This window comes from Aristolochia californica, unplaced genomic scaffold (assembly GCF_029961685.1).
Source record: "Aristolochia californica isolate CCGP_79_NKW_82.1479 unplaced genomic scaffold, dmAriCali1.0.hap1 SCAF_2, whole genome shotgun sequence".
Classification (NCBI taxonomy): domain Eukaryota; kingdom Viridiplantae; phylum Streptophyta; class Magnoliopsida; order Piperales; family Aristolochiaceae; genus Aristolochia; species Aristolochia californica.
Genome location: NW_027181881.1, coordinates 33,437,793 through 33,454,699, shown reverse-complemented (window position 1 = coordinate 33,454,699; position 16,907 = coordinate 33,437,793). Strand labels below are relative to the sequence as shown.

Below are 16,907 nucleotides of genomic sequence, written 5' to 3'. Positions count from 1 at the left end.
TAAATCTACGCTAGTGGAGTTGGGTATTGAAGTTCTAGTGCCTATGGTAATGGGATTTGATAATTAAGGCCAGTATCTTTATAGCAAACAAGCCTGCATTTCATGAGAGGAGAAAATATATTGTGGTGGATTGCCACTTTAGTTGGGATGACGTGGTCAATGGTAAAATTGTTACTCTATATGTGAAATCAGCTGATCAGCTTAGTGATATCTTTACAAAACCCCTAGGAAAAAATGTTACTCTATATGTGATATCAGCTGCTCAGCTTAGTGGTGGTATCTTTACAAAACCCCTAGGAAAACATGAGTTTTTAATATTTTGTAATAAGATGAGCTTTCATGATATTTATGGTTCAACATGAGGGAGAGTGTTAGAGTTCAGGGGTATTTTGGTTTTTTTACATGTTACTTGCAGCTCCTCTAGGTTATATAGTTTTTTTTAAGTGATGGGGTGTCATTGGATCTGTTTTATTTTACTTATTTGCTGATTTAGTTTGCTTTTTATGTAAAGGAGTCCTAGAGGGACAATTTTTGTCATCTTTAACATTTTTTACTTGAAAGTCATTAAAATAGAAGGGGTTGATTTTTGACTCCTAAGGAGGTGCTGCTTCTAAGGCACCTCTCTCCTCTCTCTCTTCATATTCTTCTTCTCTTTTCTCCTTCTCTTCTTCAAACGTCCTTCTTGTCGGTAACAGAACTGAAATATGACCCCAAGAGAAACGACACTGTTTGATGTAGTGAATCTGGATTCTCCTGCTACATTTTCCATTGTTTTTTCTCCTTTTTATTTTGTTTTCTTCTATATTCTGGTATTTTTTCTTCTTAATTTATACTTCTAGAAGCTATCCCATTTGACTAGATTCCTAATCTTGACATTATCTATTTTTCTTTATCACATCCTCTTTACAGCATCGGATCCAAAAGAGGCAGATATCATATGGACTGGTATGCAAGTGGATGCAGAAGTTAAAAAAGCTATTGGATTAAAGGACCACCAATATATAAATCAATTTCCTTTTGAAGCTTGCCTGGTTATGAAGCACCATTTGGCTGAGACAATTCATGAGGTTAGGAACTTTCTCCGCTTAGCTCCTCTGTAAACTTTATCAGGTTACATGTATGTGTTAACTTGAAAAATTGACAATTTGGCATTGTACAGTTGATTATTTTCTCGAATGAGCTCCACTCATTCTCCATGAATGGTTGTTATATAAAATAAATCTGTGAAATGGCTGAAAGCATACTTTCATTTAAAAGTATGTGTCTATTTAGGTATTGTGAAAATAAAGAGGAGGACAACTATTGTTTGGTGTCAAATACAGAATTGTGTAAGGGTCTAAGCAGGACCCCTCTTCCTCAAATACTCATTACCCAGTTCTTTAATTAACATGTATAAAAATGCCCTGGATGTCATCTATGAAACCCTCATGTTTGACTTAAATGCCCACCTTTAAAACTTCTGATCTCAAAACTTAACTCTGCACTATAATTACCAGTGTATCACTTGACAGGTAAAAAAGGCTACTAAGGTAATATCCTCCAAAGATGTTTGTTTTGGTTCTGTCACTTTATCCTGAAGGAATCTCTCTAAACTGTTTAGGACAAAACTTCTTAAGACTCCTAAACATATCAAACTCCATATGCATGGACATACTTTACCAAATTGTTGTATGATTATAATGTTCTTGAAGGATGATTAGAAGGATAGATGAATGAATAATTATATTATCTTGTTACCTACACGAGTCCTTAGCTGTTCAATAGTACAGATCCTTAACTTGATATGCCTAGGGCTGCTTTCACTTCCTGTCTGAGGAATGCTTTTAATTCTGCTTTCCTTGAATATTGGTTTATCATATTTTTGTTTTGAAGGAAACTACCCAATAATCTCCATTGCTTTCTTTATGTAGGCTCAAGGATCTCCTGAGTGGCTTCAGCCTACTTATAACCTAGAAACACAGTTGTCACATATTATTGGAGATTATTGTGTGCGAAAAAGGGATGGTCTCAACAATTTGTGGATTTTGAAACCATGGAATATGGCACGGACAATTGATACAACTGTTACTGGAGAATTATCTGCTATTATCAGACATATGGAAACTGGTCCAAAGATATGCCAGAAGTATATTGATCATCCTGCTTTGTTCAAAGGGAAGAAATTTGATCTTCGTTACATTGTCTTGGTTCGGAGTATCAAACCTTTGGAAATTTTTCTGACAGATATATTTTGGGTGTGTATAATTATTTCCATTTTGCGTGTAAGCTGGGCAAATGTTTTATGTTATTTTCTTGTTTGTCAGCATTAATATGTTCAATGGATTGCCAAGTTCATGGAATAGGAAATTGAAAAGACCTATGTAGAGTATGGGGTAACCTAGATTTTGGAATGCATCTAAAAACCACAATATGAGTTAAAGTTTGATTGGTCAAACTTGAAGCACAGAATAGGATTTTGTAACTATTAGAAAATAACAAACAAAATAAAGGAAAAGGATAACTTTATTGAACTGAGAACAAAAACTAGAACTTGGTCAGTAAATTAAAGATTATTTCTGTTACATACGAAGCATTTTTATAGGCTTACAAACTCAATATAAGAAACTTCTTTGTGAAATTTCCTATTCTAGTAAACAGATTCTAAGTTGCAGTTACTAAATCTAGTCCTAGCTGCATAAGATCATAAAACCAGAAATAACTTGTAACTCGTAGAGTTACCCCTTATAGTTTCACTTGTTCAGAAACTAAGTGATGCATTATTAGACTGTGGTATCCCTAGCCTCCTTTAAAGTATTTCTGGCTAAGAGTGTATAAAATCATTTGTTTATTCTTCTACCCTCTTGTTGCCTTGCCTTAGCTCTTGAAATTGGAGAAAAAAGGTTTTGTTTGTAGTCCATAGAAAGAAATTTCTTTTGCACCTTTTGCTTCTTCACTTCCAAACCTCAAAATTTTCCCTTTTTATCTAGTTTTCACACCTTCAATCTGTCACACCAAGCTAGAGCTCATCTCTTCAGTCTTAGTGCAAGTAAGGCACTTTTTTATCCTTTGGAACACCTTTGAACTCAAATACTTCATCTACAGTGCTTAGCCAATCTACAAGCACCTCAAGTAAAATACTTATTTCCCTTGAATTGTGGAATCTCAAACTTCAATCCATTATCCAACTCCTATGTTAAGAGTTTTGGAATTTCGTTGAACATCTTAAATGACAGCATATTGAGCAGTCAGAAACTCTACTTCCTAAACTTTAGTGTGAACCTCATGGGGGCTTGACTGGTTTATAGCCATTGGAGCCTTACCTTCTGGTTCTTCTCCAAGCTGAATTGGGATCGTTTATATCCTCCTTTTTTCCTTTTTGAAGCCCTGAAACTCAGTTACTGTACCACTTACCTTGCTGTCTAAGGTTTCTAAGCTTCCAATGGAGGTTTACATTGCTTCTTTGCAGTTTTGGATTCTCCAAGAATCTTTCCATGCCCTCTGACACCAATGTGGAACTAAAATAAATCCTAAAGACCAAGTTTGCACTTCAAATCTGTAGGAAAAATAGAAATTCAGCCATTTTGCACTTCAACTAGACTCTGACAAAGAAAGAATTGCTGTAATTCTGTCCTAAGATTTGTCATTCCAACTAAATTCAAAAGGAATTGTGATTGAAGAGGAAAAAGCAACAATGTTCATTTAAAATTCGTAACTGAAGTGTGGGAGAGGTTTTAGATTAGGGTATTGAACCCAACAACCTTCTATTCCCTTACAAATGTCATTGATGTCCATATGCCAACTAAGGACAAATGACCAAAATACCTTTTTGGGCAAGAAATTAACTCCTTGCATTTATTGGCTTAATATAAATATAAAATATCTGAATTTTATATTCCTGAGAAGTTGCTTTCTCTGCAATACAACTAGATCTTCTGGGCTTTACTTTTTGAAAGCTCATTTCCAAATTCTTCTTCAAGTTCTTCAAATTGTTCATATTTCATTCCAAGAATGGGAGAAGGAGCAACTTGACATTTCATTCTTTTTGACACTTTGGAAGGAGGCGCCAGCTAAGCAGGGGCAGAATTGTCCAAGAGGCTCTCAAAGTGGCTCCAACTCAGCCAAAGAAAAATTGGGAGAACTTGTCCAAGCAAAAGCACGCTTAGCTCTTAGTTCCACATAGGAAGAATTGTAGAATTAGCTCCTCTTAAATAGAGTGTTCCACATGCCTTGTAATCATCTTTTACGAATACAAATCCCTTTGGCCTCGGTTAAATATTAGCTTTGACCAACCAAGGTGTCTTGATCCACGACATAAAGGTCATCTAGGCACCCATCCCCCGATCAAAGGGTATCTTCCCAAGGAGGTTTTGCCCTTGGCAAAGGTAAGCCAAATCGGTCTTCTATCCCATCGTTATTTTAGCTTTACTCTTGTAGAGTGTTTGAGATTAGATTAGATTAGATTAGTAGACACTAGTAGTTTTAGTGGGTTCATGTGTGGCAAGTGTTACTCACTAAGTGAAAACTATCTTTACTAATTAATCGAAGTTCTCTCAAGGTTATTTTAGCATTCATGGTATAGTATCCTAGTTAAGTATCCCTAGTCCTATGTCTTTAGTGTCTTGAATTAAGTAAGCCTAGTTTTGTTAGTGTTTAGCCTTAAGAGAGTGAAACTCGCTAAGAGAGTTCACGTTAAAGGAGTGCCTCTCTAGTCAAGTCTTTCACACGAGTCTTACACTAGTGCTCTAGGCTAACTTAATTAGTCCTTTCCTTCTTTCTTTAGAGCCCAAGAATTCTTATTAAAGAGTTCTTGTTTGTCTTTGATTGTGTTAAGTGGTTTAGGTCTAAATTAGGGAAATTTGCTTTAGTTTGGAGATTGGCAATCTCCTCTCTCGAGTAACCTTCCTGTCTAGCTAACTCAAAAGTTACCCACCAGTTTCCTATCACTTACCTAGTTCTCTCTAGGCTCTGAATACCAAGTTTTGTCCACTCTAGAGTCCCATAAACTCGAACCCTAGTTGTTTTCCTACTCAAGTCCTTAACTTGAAGCTCGATCCCAATACACTGACTTTTAGTCTTCCTCCCTTCAAACTCCTACAAAACCTATACCATTAATTTCCTAACTCCTTGAACAACAAAACTATAATCTTGGTTTTCTATTCCTACCTCCCTAACTCACCCGAATAACCTTAAACTTCCGAAACCCTAATCTTGTCACCTGCCTTACGTCAGTCCATTCATATTCCTACCTCGAAATCTTCATTATACGCCTCAACCAACCCATTTATTAGGTCACCTATGTCCTGAAATTCAGCCCTCTCACCTTGCCTATAAATTAAAGGGGATTAGAGCAATTTGGTGGAGATGTAGGGGCAGCCAGTGCTTAGACTCAGCCGTGACCTAGGTATCTTCATCTGATGAGATAACCTTCCCTTCCCTTTGCCTTTATCCTTTTTTCCTCTTCTACCCTTTTCTACACCATATTCTACACCTTCTTGCTCAATCGGAGGACACCCGTGTCAAGGTGAAGGCCATCCAAAGGAGCACATGTGATACGTGGGCGAACGCGACATGGGCGGCACATTCATAGATGGACGCAACACAGCTGATTTCGGTAAATTTGTATATTGCACAGCCAAAATAGAGAGCACTGGTGATGGCGTCAAAATGGTGTTTTCAAGGTGGTATGGCAGCCCCAAGTCATCAAAAAGCCCACCCGGGTGCAACAACAGGTTCAAACGGCTCAGAAAACTGAAATAGCTAAGGCACAACAGCAGCATGGGGTGCAGGGGCATTGGCTGCCAGCAGCTGTAGGGCTCGTGTGAATGCAGGGGCAGCAGCAGGTGCTGCATGCATGAAGAGGCCACACATGCAGGGGGTGTGAGGGGTGCAGCAGGCGTGCACAGGCAGCAGCCAGCAGTTGCTTGACTGTTTGGTTCAAAATTCAAAAATTTTAGTTCGGGGCTTATCCAAATGGAACAATGTTCTCGTACTCTTTGATAATATCTTGGCCCATAACAAATCCCTCCAAGATCACATGAAATTTATTGTGCAAAATTTTCAAGCTAATTGCCTAGATGTGAATATCTCAAAGTGCACTTCTGCTACACCTTGAGTTCACTGCCTTGGCTATATACGGAGTAGTGGAGTGAAAATTGAGAGTGAGAAGGTTCAGGCTGTGCAAGAGTGGTCTTTGCCCACTATAATCAATAGTTGCATGGCTTCTTGGGTTTCATGCAGTACATCTGGTTTGAACTAAATTATGCATCGCTTGCATACAGTGGGCCACCTTGATGATGAGCACAACTTATTTCCCCTCATGGCCAGGTCAAGGCAATTAATAGGTACTTAGAGACTTATCTCCAGGGCTTTTTTGCTAACAAGCTTACCTAGTGAACTAATTATCTACCTTGACCCGAACCCAAGTACTCCTAACACTTCTTATCATTCATCTCTCAAGACTTCACTCTTTGAGGTCATTTATGGCCAACCACCCTTGCCATTTCTTCTTATGTTCTAGGCACCACTCCAATTGAGGCATGCAGTAAGCCTTGGTGGAAGGCTCTCAAACTTCTTAAGCATCAGCTCTTCTTAGTTCAACAATAGTTGAAATGTCAACATGATAAAAAGTGTAGGGAGCTAGAATTTGCTGTAGGTGATTGTGTCTATCTCAAACTTCAACCATCCTGCCAACAGTTGAAAGTGGCCTAGCATCATCCAAAGCTCTTCCCTCAATTCTATGGGCCTTTTCGATTACTTAAAAAAGGTGGCACCTATATATTGGATTACCTGCAGGATCATCTATCCATTCAATCTTCCAAATTCCCATCTCAAAAAGCATGTCGAAGCTTTAACAATGGATGTCCTCCCTCTTCCCTCATATGATGTTGCTATTCAACCAAAGCCCCTTGCCATTCTTAAGAAGCGACAATTTTCTATGGGACCCGACTCTGAACTGAAATCTTATGCAATGAGGTCATTTCTCCAACCAAAGATGCTGCCTGGGGGTTTGAAGATGAATTTCTATGTTAGTTTCTTTCTTTCATACCTTGAGGACAAGGTTATTCTTTTGGGAGGAGTCAATGCTATGTAAACGGAAGGCCAAAAGTGTGAAAAGGGGACTAAGGGACAAGGTTGGAATTACTTTTCAAAAGGAGAGGTATTTTGAGGTTTTGCGAAAGGGGGTGCCACCTCTCCTTCCTCAATGAGGAAAGGAGCTTCCTATCCTTCTATTAAGAAATTGGGTTTCCTAGTAACTTCTTAATAGTTTCCTAGTTTGATAAAGCTTAGAAGTTCTTAATTTGTTTAGGCTTTAGATTAGGAATTTCTCTTTCATTCTAATTATGGATGTACATCTATAAATAGAGAAGGCTGGGTAGGGGGACACGTCCTCAACTATAGTTTTTTTTTTTTTTTTTTAAGTTAGAAATAGCTAAAACCCTGCAATCTTCAACTAGTCACTCTCTCTCATTCTTCCCTCTCCACTCATCCCCCATCAAAATCACCCCTTGATCTCTGCCTGAGAGCTTGGGTTTTTCCAAAAATCTACATGGAAAAATGTATTTTCCACATCTAGTTGGTACAATGGCCACCTTTATTCACTGTTACAGATGAAAATTCTAATAAAAATCTATCTGTAGACAACTAGGAGAATTTCTCAAAATAATCAACTCTATACATCTAAAAGATCTTTCTGGTTTTCTATGATTTTTTGGGCTACATTTCCAACATTCACATTATAGTTTTTTTTTTTTTTTTTTTTAAGTTAGAAATAGCTAAAACCCTGCAATCTTCAACTAGTCACTCTCTCTCATTCTTCCCTCTCCACTCATCCCCTATCAAAATCACCCCTTGATCTCTGCCTGAGAGCTTGGGTTTTTCCAAAAATCTACATGGAAAAATGTATTTTCCACATCTAGTTGGTACAATGGCCACCTTTATTCACTGTTACAGAGGAAAATTCTAATAAAAATCTATCTGTAGAAAACTAGGAGAATTTCTCAAAATAATCAACTCTATACATCTAAAAGATCTTTCTGGTTTTCTATGATTTTTTGGGCTACATTTCCAACATTCACATTATAGTTTTTTTTTTTTTTTTTTAAGTTAGAAATAGCTAAAACCCTGCAATCTTCAACTAGTCACTCTCTCTCATTCTTCCCTCTCCACTCATCCCCTATCAAAATCACCCCTTGATCTCTGCCTGAGAGCTTGGGTTTTTCCAAAAATCTACATGGAAAAATGTATTTTCCACATCTAGTTGGTACAATGGCCACCTTTATTCACTGTTACAGATGAAAATTCTAATAAAAATCTATCTGTAGACAACTAGGAGAATTTCTCAAAATAATCAACTCTATACATCTAAAAGATCTTTCTGGTTTTCTATGATTTTTTGGGCTACATTTCCAACATTCACATTGGTAGGAAATCTTAATGGATAAATTTTCCTTTCTTCTGTTTATGACCTGCACTTGCGGGAAAGAATAGATTATAGGGTATTTGATTCTCTAATACTGTATGCAAGTGGAACTCTGACCTTCGAATAATTTGTGGTATTTTGGTTTAAGAAGTTGTCCTCTTTCCGAGAGGGAGGATGAGTTGCTTTTATTCTTGTATTTTATAGTAATTGTGATTTATGTTTTGCAGACTAGATTAGCGAATAATAGATATTCTTTGGAGAAAAGTACATTGTTCGAGTATGAAACTCATTTCACTGTTATGGTAAGTAGCATTATTGGACGGAACAATACTTGAGCGAGATATTAAAATGTTCATGGCAATGTTGACTTTTTTTTTTCTTTTAGTTCCATGAGATTTGCTGCGGTATAATAATTGTCACTATTTCTCTTGGATGCGCTGAATGTAATCTTGACTTTTGTGCTTTTCCAGAATTATGTTGGGAGGTTGAATCACATGAATACTCCAGAATTTGTGTTGGAATTTGAAAAGGAGCATCAAGGTTTTCAACCATGTTAAAAGCATATGGATTATTTATTTCACTTTTACATGTTAGACTTATTTTTGGACTTGCATGGTTATTCTCTTGTGGTCATGCAGTAAAATGGCAGGATATTCATGAGAGAGTCCGAAGGATGATTCGATCTGTGTTTGAAGCAGCTGCAGTTGTGCACCCAGAGATGCATAATTCAATGTCAAGGGCCATGTATGGTGTTGATGTCATGCTTGACTCATCTTTTCAGCCAAAGCTATTAGAGGTATGTGTACAATACGATCTTTTAGTCAGTTTATTGCAGTTTGCAAGGACAGGCAACGAAGAACTATATTCTTATGGTTGTTTGGTGTCAAAGTCGCCATTGTCCTTTTTCTCTTTTCTATTTCTTTTTGAAATGGTGATACTTCAATATGGGCAAAGAAAGAACAAAAAAGGAGGAGAGAAGAGCACTCAATTCCCATTGGAGAAAGAATTTCCAACTGAAAGACCAGATCTTGTTGCACCTGATTTTGTTAAATTTTCAGCAAGATGGTTTGCAAGACCAAAATCAGAATAAAAGTGCACGATATCATCAAAATAATGCTGAAGATACCAGGCAGGAGTTAGGAACCAGAACACCAAGATATGGCTATAGAAGAGTCTCCTTCAACCCAAGAAAGGATTAGAAAATTTTGAACATAAAGCTGAATTCCATGAAGAAGAGCTTTGATTTTACTTCCATTCCATCACACCTACCAATTGGACAGGAGAAAGTATCTTTAACTGTCCCCGTATATCTGTAGGCCAAGGATTACCTAAAGAACTGCCATCGAATTTTAATGTGAGAAATCCAGCCTATGCTTCCAACTAACCATATGTGTGGTAGATATGACTAAAACCTTGCAAACTTGGACCAATTCCTTCTAATGATAGAACTTGGGTAGGAAGAAAAGACCCCAAAAGAGTGAACCCATGAGAGAATTGATTTCTCTATCACTCTGTCAACTGAATGTTGAGAACCCTCGAATGTCTAGAATTCCTTTATATTAATATGCTTTGTTAAGTTGGTTCGAAGGCCCTAGTCCCACATAGATTACTGAGTACAAAGATCTTGAGTTTATTAGCTGGAAAAAAAGTTTCCTAAGTTGGCTAGTCATTTTGGGATAGGCCTGCGACCCAACTTAACATGGTACTAGAGCAGGTACTCATATGTGGGCCTGCACCTAAAAAACTATCTACTTGTAGAGCCACAAAAGAAGGCCTACACCTAAACTGCCTACTCCTAAATTATCCACTTGTAGAGCCACAAAAACAAATAGTCTACACGTGAGGGGGAGTGTTAAGGAATAGTCCCACATGGATTACTGAGTACAAAGATTTTGAGTTTATTAGTTGGAAAAGAGGTTTCCTAAGTTGGCTAGTCATTTTGGGATAGGGCCTTCGACCCAACTTAACATACTCCATAAAAAAAAAAAAAGATAGAGAGATATGCCAGAACTTCTTTCCTTCTTCGGAAATTGTGTTTGAAAAGTGTTGAGAAACCCCTTGCCTCAAACCCCTAGACCTTGTTGAAGAACAAGTAGGAAAGAGTCATATGTGACTATTACAACAAGAGTCTCATAAGAGCCAAAATTAATATGGTGGAGTTTAAAAGGAGTCTCACAGGAGGAAGTCTCGCAGAAGAGTTTATTGTAGGTGTTTTAGTTATGTTAGTCTTTTATTTATGTTCAATTGTTTAATTTTTCTATGACATATCTTTTATTGTTTGACTTTGGGTGTAATTGAGACATGGGTAGTTTAATTGTAATATGATTTTACTTGTTTCTTCTATTATAAATGAAGGCTTATTGTACTTAGGTATAAACAAGTTAGTGAAATATTTCTCTTTTCCAGGAATTCAATATAGTATCAAAGCAGATTCTGTGAGTTGACTTGCTCAACCCACAAAGATAATGTAATTCTTTCTTGGTTTATCATAATTAGTAGTTTAGGTTTGTATTCTACCTTTTTCTTTCTTTCCTGTCCCAGTACCTGTTGTTTCCTTGGCGTTCGCACCTCCATACTGAACTTTTCATATTGCAAATTATATATTGACAGAAAGAACTTTGAGTCTACATTCCAACGCCAAAAAGACTTTTGGTAATTGGATTTTTCTACAAAGACAAATCAATATTTGAAGCAACAAGTCAAACAGTAAGTGAGGTTCGAGCAACAACAAAAAACTTCAAGTTTTGAGGCATTTTATGCTATCATAAACAAGAATTTATATAAATAATTATATGTCCAAATAAATACTTGTAAGTCTATTTTCTAACCTATTAAACCAATTCTCAATCTGAGTTTTTTAGAGGGAGATTAATATCGGAAGAGTCAATGGTCATGTTGGCCAAAAAAGAAAGAGTTCTCAGTTCGGCCAGATTGCAAAGTCCGAAATTTATTAGATTCTCTCTCAAAAGAAATATATTTCATGAAGGAAAAATATACTTTAATGAAAGATATTGAAGTCTAGTTTCAGAAGGAGTAACTTTAATGTCTATCTGATCTTTATGTAAGGAGATATTCTCATTGGAGTCGGCAAGGGTCATGCTACATAACGAAACAATTAAGTGGTCATAAAAGATTCAAGAATGAAGTCTTTTATGTCAAATTAGGTATCAAATTAAAGCTCTTTGAATCTAGTTTCTTGAAAAATAAACCGTTTGTGATTCCGAGCTATATTGTGGGAGATATCGATATAAGAAATACTAAAGGTAATTTCTACCCAAAATCTCTGATTTTCCTATTTTCTATCGTATTATTTCTGCTAGAGTCCTAGTTTTTTAGGCAAATTTCTCTTCTAATAAGAAATTTTTGGTTGGTCTTAATCATTCCATGATGTGCTCGTTCAAGGTATCGATATCCTGCTTCAATATTGTTTTTATTTTTTTGCATTTTTTTTACTTGGTTGAGTATCCTCTGCATTGTATTCTCCAAAAAATTGTGGTCACCTCCCAAAAGTCATACTTGGTCAAATTTGCTAAGTTATATCTGTTTTACCATTATAGTCTCCCCTAGTTTTTTTAAAAAGGAAAAAGGTCACTTCTAGATTCATTAGGATGTATGAGTGTTTCATAATCACCTCCTTTCGGCTAAAGTTATTTTCCTCAAGTGTTTTCTCCTAGACCCACTAAAAGGTATAAGAGTGTACCCAACATTCAGTTTGAGTCTAGTCTTTTATTCTTCACCCAAGGTGTGATTTGTGCTTGAGCTACCCTTAAAAAGTGAATAATCTCTTTCTTACGCCCTAAAGTTGGGCAATTTTTCCACTTTTGAAATTGAGCAGAGTGTGTTTCAGACTATGACCGTTTTGGCTGTTGTGTGAAGCTTTGTCATACAACTATGAGTGATTTTCTTCTCCTATATCGTGTTTTGTCCATGCTGAGTCTTTGTGTCCTTATCCCCTACTTGAGGGGTAGAAATATAAGAAGTACAAGAAAAAAAGTATATAATTTCACATGTTTGGTAATTTTTATTGATCGAAATATTCCAGTAAGGTTGGACAACATAAGATGAAGAATTGATATCTATGACAAGTTTTTAGCCAACGACGATTGAAGACAAAGATTGAAAACCAAAATTTTTCTCATTGCAAGTTGAAGTTATAAACTCCAGTTTGAGGGGGTGTTGAAGAACAAGTATTGTGAAGTTGGGTGCAAGGCCTATCCCAAAATGACTAGCTATTTTAGGAAATCTCTTTCCCAACTTAATTCATCACCTCTTAGATCGAGAATTGATTGAATAGGTAAGAAAATAGACTTACAAATCTTTCTTTTTATATATAATTCTCCATATAAAGTCTAGTTCTTGATAGCATAAAATGGCTCAAAAGTTGAAGCTTTTTGCTGTTGTTCGAACCTCTCTTGCAGTCTGACCTATGCTGCTTCAAATATAGATTTCTCTTTATAGAAAACTCTGATTGCCTAAATTCGTTTTACGTTGGAAAGTAGGCTCGAATATCTTTCCGTCAATATATAATATGCAATATGAAAAACACATTATAGAGGTGAAAACGCGAACAAAAAACGGATATTGGGACTAAAAAGATAAAAAAAATAGATACGAACCTAAACTGCTAGAAATAATAGATCAGAAAAGGATCGCATTATCTCTGTGGGTTGAACGAGTCAACTCGCAGAACCAGCTCTGATACCATGTGAAATTGGGTCCAAGGCCTATCCCAAAATGATTAGTCAACTTAGGAAGTCTCTTTCCCAACTAATAAACTCAAGGTCTTTGTACTCACTAATCCATGTGGGCCTATTCCTTAACATTCCTCCCACACGTGTAGGCCTGCTTTTGTGACTTTACAAGTGGATAATTCAAATGGAAAGAAGCTTCCTATGGAAAGGATCCTCTGAGGAATTCAAATTCATTCTGGTTAACTGGATGGATTTCTGCTGACCCAAAGACACTGGAGGACTGGGGATAAGGTGAGTTTGAGATGTCAACAAGGCTTTCATCCTAAAATGGGTGTGGAAATTTGGTAGGCCTGATAATACTATCTGGAGGAAGATGATTCTGGCCAAGCTTGGAATTGGCAATGACACTAGATGGCTCTATGACTTCTCGAACAGGAAACTCTCTCCCATTTGGAGGCAAATCACATCTTACTCTAGAACTAAGAGACTGCATTCCAGAATCTCTTCCAGTAATGGATCCACAGCCAGATTGTGGACCGATCACTGGATTGGAAACACCCTCTCAGTGAGTCATTTGCTCGGCATATAATGGCTGGCAATCAAACTAACGGGTCTGAAGTCCTTAAGAATTTCCACACCCTCTTTTTTGGTACTAGCACTACAAGAAGCACCTATGCTAGATGAAATAACCCATTATTATAAAAAAATTCAATAAGCTAACATCTTTAAGAAACGGCCTTCCTTTTTTATAAAATTCTGTTGTGAAACCATGTGGAGCCGGGGTCTTGTCCTTAGGTGTCAATCAACAATGATTTCTTTTATTCTGAAAGGCTGAATCAGCTCATCTGCAGTGTTACTTGGGAAGCAATGGAAAATCAGATTAGAAGGAAACAGTCTATTAGCATAGTTATCTTGATATTTATCTTTGAATAATGAATAGATGCATAAGAGATATTCTCCTTATTCATGATGTGCATTCCATTAGTAGAAAATAGAGATTGTATTGTGCCTTCTATGAGACTATGCAATTGCATGAAAAAAAACTTGTATTAGTATCACCTTCACTAGTCTACTTGAAACAGGCCCTTCGCTTCCAAAAAGACCTTTCTTGGATAGTATCACCTTCACTGTCAACCTCTCTCGTTAACATTTCCACGCTGGAAAGAGCTCTACTTCCCTCAATACTATCCAGATTCTTGAATTTTTTAAAGTAAAATATATCCTTCATCTCTACAAGGCTCCAACCTAAGATTCCACTCCTTAATCTGGCAGAACCACAAACCAGTAATCCTTCCACCATGTTTCTGATAAAGACATGAAAGAGTAGCCTTGAATCCACATTACCTAAAAATGAAAAGGGCACAGACTCCACTACTGAAATAGAATGGGACAGTAATCTGAAGTTGGCCTCAGAAACAAATGTATTGCCCCGAAACCGAATTGATTCAACCTCTCATGTGATGCCATGAAATTATCAAGCTTTGACCATGTTGGAATTCTTCTGCCATCTGATCTAGTATAGAAGCACTTGACACATCAACCAAAGTATTATCAGTAATAAAATCTTGAAAGTCTTCCATAGATGCATTACCCTTATTAGATCTGTTTAACCATTGATGGGAAGCTAACCATACAAAATGGAGTGTACTTATCCACATTGGACTCCTTGCTCTGATTCCAATAACCAAGAAAAGCACACTCAACAGATTGAGTTGTAAGTTTATGTCGTTCATGAGCAGGGAGATGCACAAAACAAACACAACTGAATGTCCGAAGATCAAAATATGAAGGAGAATGACCAGAAGGGAGAAACATGATGTAATGTAGGAGAGGGTAAGCGATTGATCAAATGAACCGAAGTAGAAAGCGCTTCACACCAAAAAACGAGGAGGAACATGATTCAAGTAAAAGGGTTCTTACCACATCAAGAAGGTGATGGTTTTTTCGCTCAGCAACACCATTTTGTTGCGGTGTTGAAGGACAAGAACGTTGAGAGATGATCCCTTTGCTTTGAAGAAAGTCTTGAAACTCATTAGACATGTATTCGCCGCTAGAATTAGAGTGCAAGACCTTGATGTTGGTAGCGAATTGAGTCACAAGAAGCGCAAGAAAACGCTTGAATACTAAAAAAATTTCGGCCTTAGCTCGTAGGAAGTAAACCCAACTAAAACAACTACAGTCATCCATAAAGGTAGCAAAGTACTTGTAATGTGCATGAGAAACAACAGGTGAAATCCCCCATGAATAATATCGAAACATTGTAAGGCATGAGATGTATGATGAGGAAAAGGTAGAACTTTTGCCAAGTTTGCATGAAGGACATTCAAAAGAAAGATCAAGATAAGAATATGCTTTATGTCCCAATAAACCAGAATGAAACAACTTACGAAGTACATCAGAGTTCGGGTGGCCTAGACGTCTATGCTACATCTTAGTCCAGAACCAATAACATTACATGCAGAGGAAAGTAAAGGAAAAGTAGGAATAATAGCGGAAGGAAAAACATAAAGAGGAAAGAGTCCACCCACTTTAGGTCCATTCACGATCATCTTCCCTGACGCTTGATCTTGCACGACACAACTAGAACGAGAGAAATGCACATTATAATTATTATCAACCAATTGACCAACAGAAATAAGATTTTTGGAGAGGTTAGGAGACATAAAAACATCAGTTACAGAAGAGGAAAGATCACCCACAACACTGATAGGCAGAGAACTGCCATCAGCAGTGTTAATTTTCATATTTCCATCATAATTTTTTACATTGGAAAGAGAAACAACAATATTGGTCATATAATTAGAGGCTCCGGAGTCAAAATACCATGGCGTAGAAGAAACTTTGTGATTACTTGAGAGCCCAAAAGTAGAGAAAGCAGAAATGATTATCTGTTGTACCATCTCAGGAGTGAGTTTGTTCGGGTTTGCTAAGGTTGTAGGTAGGGGTGGCTTCGAACCGAGCCCGCTTACAAGCTCGGTTCCGGCTCGGTTTGATTCGCTGGATCTCGAGCCGAGTTCGAGATCCGGGATCGGCTCGTTTAAATTAAAGAGCCAAGCACGACCGAATCAAGGTTTGGCTCGAAAGCTCGCAAGCCGACTCGTTAATTTAATGAGCGGCATGGGATTCGGGGGATTTGGGGGAGTTGGGACCAAGAGCTGGAGCGCTGAGCAGAGCGAGGGGGGAAAAAATTCTTTCTCCCCTCGTCACCTCCGAGCTCCTTCTGTCTGCTACAAGCCGCCTGTGTCGTCGTCGACAACTGCCTCGCCTGCTGCTTTCTGCCTTTCCGTCGCCGTTGACACTCGATTTCTTCCCCCTTCGCCTTTGCCGACCCTAATATGCCAATTTTTTTCCACTGAACGGAACCTAGAAACAACTCCTCCCTTGCTATTCCTGCTACCGATGGAGAAAACTCAGGAAGTGAAGTCTGTTAATACTTCATATCTTCCTCCGCTTCACCCACTAGTAGGAGTCTACACATCTGAATTTTCTGACTCTCTTCCCACTCATGGTGCGTGGAATGTGTTGCTTTTTTCCTGGTCTTCGTGCTCCTTACGCACTGTCACTCTCCTTCTCTCGGTACTTGTAAACTCCCACCATTTGACCCGGCCTATTATTTCTCCCAGCCCTCTAAGACGGAAAAAGTCGTTCACCGCAGCGAACAGAAGAGCGAGGCCAAGGGGCAGTTTCTGAATCTAACTACTGTCTGCATCAAGACAAACATAAAAAGACAGCTTCGACTGATTGATCCGAATCAACTCTACGATTTCAGAGAAGGAAAAAACGATTAAAAAGAGAATTCAATGAGTGAGTTTGGTGCA

General features: G+C 37.7%; 1 protein-coding gene across 1 annotated transcript in view; it reads left to right on the top strand.

Moving 5' to 3' along the window:
* LOC137956686 (uncharacterized) overlaps window positions 1-16,907 on the top strand; it is a 68,434-nt gene that overhangs the window by 47,745 nt on the left and 3,782 nt on the right. Inside the window, exons 10-14 of the mRNA XM_068804273.1 lie at window positions 910-1,067; window positions 1,911-2,234; window positions 8,626-8,700; window positions 8,869-8,938; window positions 9,037-9,194. Coding sequence (XP_068660374.1) covers window positions 910-1,067; window positions 1,911-2,234; window positions 8,626-8,700; window positions 8,869-8,938; window positions 9,037-9,194 — 785 coding nt within the window. The remainder of the gene's footprint in view (window positions 1-909; window positions 1,068-1,910; window positions 2,235-8,625; window positions 8,701-8,868; window positions 8,939-9,036; window positions 9,195-16,907) is intronic.